Source organism: Phalaenopsis equestris, unplaced genomic scaffold (assembly GCF_001263595.1).
Source record: "Phalaenopsis equestris unplaced genomic scaffold, ASM126359v1 Scaffold000002, whole genome shotgun sequence".
Taxonomy (NCBI): Eukaryota; Viridiplantae; Streptophyta; class Magnoliopsida; order Asparagales; family Orchidaceae; genus Phalaenopsis; species Phalaenopsis equestris.
In genome coordinates this window covers 33,719,769-33,722,085 of record NW_018164444.1, presented here as the reverse complement: position 1 = coordinate 33,722,085, position 2,317 = coordinate 33,719,769, and the positions used below count along the sequence as shown (strand labels likewise).

At 37.5% G+C, this 2,317-nt stretch overlaps 1 protein-coding gene across 1 annotated transcript; it reads right to left on the bottom strand.

Annotated features, from left to right (window-relative positions):
- Positions 1-660, bottom strand: LOC110039600 (leucine-rich repeat extensin-like protein 3; the record flags this gene model as incomplete). Its single annotated transcript, XM_020744728.1, has 1 exon — positions 1-660. A coding segment is annotated over exon 1 (459 nt), but the record flags the coding sequence as incomplete, so codon positions are not given.
- Positions 661-2,317: the final 1,657 nt, after the last annotated feature.

The window sequence follows — 2,317 nt, the reverse complement described above, 5'->3', positions numbered from 1 at the left end:
CGGGGGTGGTGGAGGAGGGAAGGAGGAACTGTGGATTGGGGGAGAAGAAGGTGGCGGAGGCGGAGGAGGAGGCGGTTGATGTGGAGGATTATAGTAGGAATACTGTGAAGTAGGGTAATACGGGGGGTGAGGAAGTTGCCCGGGCTGCGGGAGCGGCGGAGGGAAGGAGGTAGATGATAGAGATTGCCCTGCAATGGAAGGTTGCTGAGAGGGAGGATAGGCGTACTGCTGCTGGTTGTGCTGCTGACCGACGGAATGATTGCCGAATTGGTAGGGCGAAGCCGCTGCGTTGTAAGCGGGGCCAGGGAAACCCCCACGCTGAGGGTACGGGTGGCCGGCGCCTGAAACAACCGGAGGGTGGAGTGGAGGACGAGGAGGGATAGGGGCTTGATTAGGAGCCGAAGGAGGAACGAAGGAAGACGACGGAGGAGGATGGGGGAAGGGTCGGAAGGACGCCATGGCCGGCGATCAAAAACGCAGTCAGTAGACCGCCGATCGATCCGCACAGAAGGATCGGAGATGAAAAGATCGGGGTTGAGCGTCGGGAGGAGGATCAAAGTCGAGATTTTGAGGGTTTTCCTTTCACTTATTGCATGTTTTCGTTGTTACTACAAAGCTCAGTGCCATCGACAATCAGGTAATAGATAGGTTAAAAACCGACCATGGCTGCCTCCATAATTTGTTAAATCTTTTCTGAAATTTTATTTTCTACTAAAAAGCCCGAAATTTCATCAACTGTTCCCGGTTCCCTAAAGCACATATTCATTGTCAAATATATTTTGAATTTTTTTTAACAAATTTTTTTTTAATAATATTTGTATTTTGGAATAACCATATCACACTTAAATCTTAAGAAAGCACTATTTTTAATTATTTCATACATATTGTCTCGAAGATTTAGATATAACAATGGAAAATGGATTTGTATTTCTCTATGCATATTTGTAAAAGAAGGGTATTATTTATACAAGTATTCTAAGATTTAAAATAGTAAAGAAAGTAAATTGAGAGCAGAAATTAAGTCTAAATATGAGCCTATGGGATCGAAGTTAATTACATCATATCATGATAATTAATATCATTGATTCATTTACGGTTTAACATTCGGGCAATTAATGTCATTGATTTATTTTCGATTTAACAATCTCCTCTAATTTGTTAAATCTTTCTGAAATTTTATAATTCTATTCAAAAGCCCGAAATTTCACAGCTCTCAATTCCCTAAAGCACATATTCTTTATCAAATATATTTTGAAAATTTTTTAACAAATTTTTTTTTATAATATTTGTATCTTTGAATAACCATATCACACTTAAATCATAAGAAAACGCTACTTCTAATTATTTCATACATATTGTTTGGAAGATTTAGATATAACAATGGAAAAGAGATTTGTATTTCTTTATGCATATTAGTACAAAAGAAGGGTGGTATTTATACAAATATTTTAAGATTTAGAATAGAAAAAAAAAAAGTAAATTGAGAGCAGAAATTAAGCCTAAACATCAGTCTATGGAATCAAAGTTAATTACACCATATCAATGCAAATTAATGTCATTAATTCATTTTTGGTTTAACATCCGGACAATTAATGTCATTGATTTATTTTCGGTTTAACAACCCCACCTCAAGCTCATGATGGTATGATGGATGTCAACTTGAGTTTGCTAAGTAGATCTTGAAAACATGTGGGAGGATGAGTTTTGGTGAAGATATCATTTGCTTGGTTAGTAGAGCAGACATGAATTAAAAATATGGTGTCTTGAGTAACATAGTGACGAATAAAGTGACTATCAATTTCAATGTGTTTAGTACGCTCATGAAAATCGCGAATAAAGTGACTATCAATTTCAATGTGTTTAGTAGGCTCATGAAAATCGTCATTATGAGAGATCTGTATAGCACTTCTATTATCACAATGAAACATAGTAGCTGAAGATTGTGGGACAATCATATCAAATAACAACCAACGTAGTCAAAGTAATTCAAATGTGGCATCAACTAGAGCATGATACTCATATTTTGTGCCGGAACGAGCAACGACTGTTTGTTTTTTGCTACGCCAAGAGATAAGAAAATCTCCTAAGAAGAAGCAATAACCAGTGGTAGAACGTCAATATGTGGGATTACCAGCTCAATCAGCATCATAGTATTCAGATAACACCAAAGAGGAGTGAGTAAAAAAATGTAGACCATGAAAAAGAGTGCCTTTAATATATCGAAGTATTCGAAGAACTACAGAAAAATGTGATGAGCGTGGGGCAGACATGAACTGGCTGACTAAGTGAACAACATATGAGATATCAAGTCGGGTAA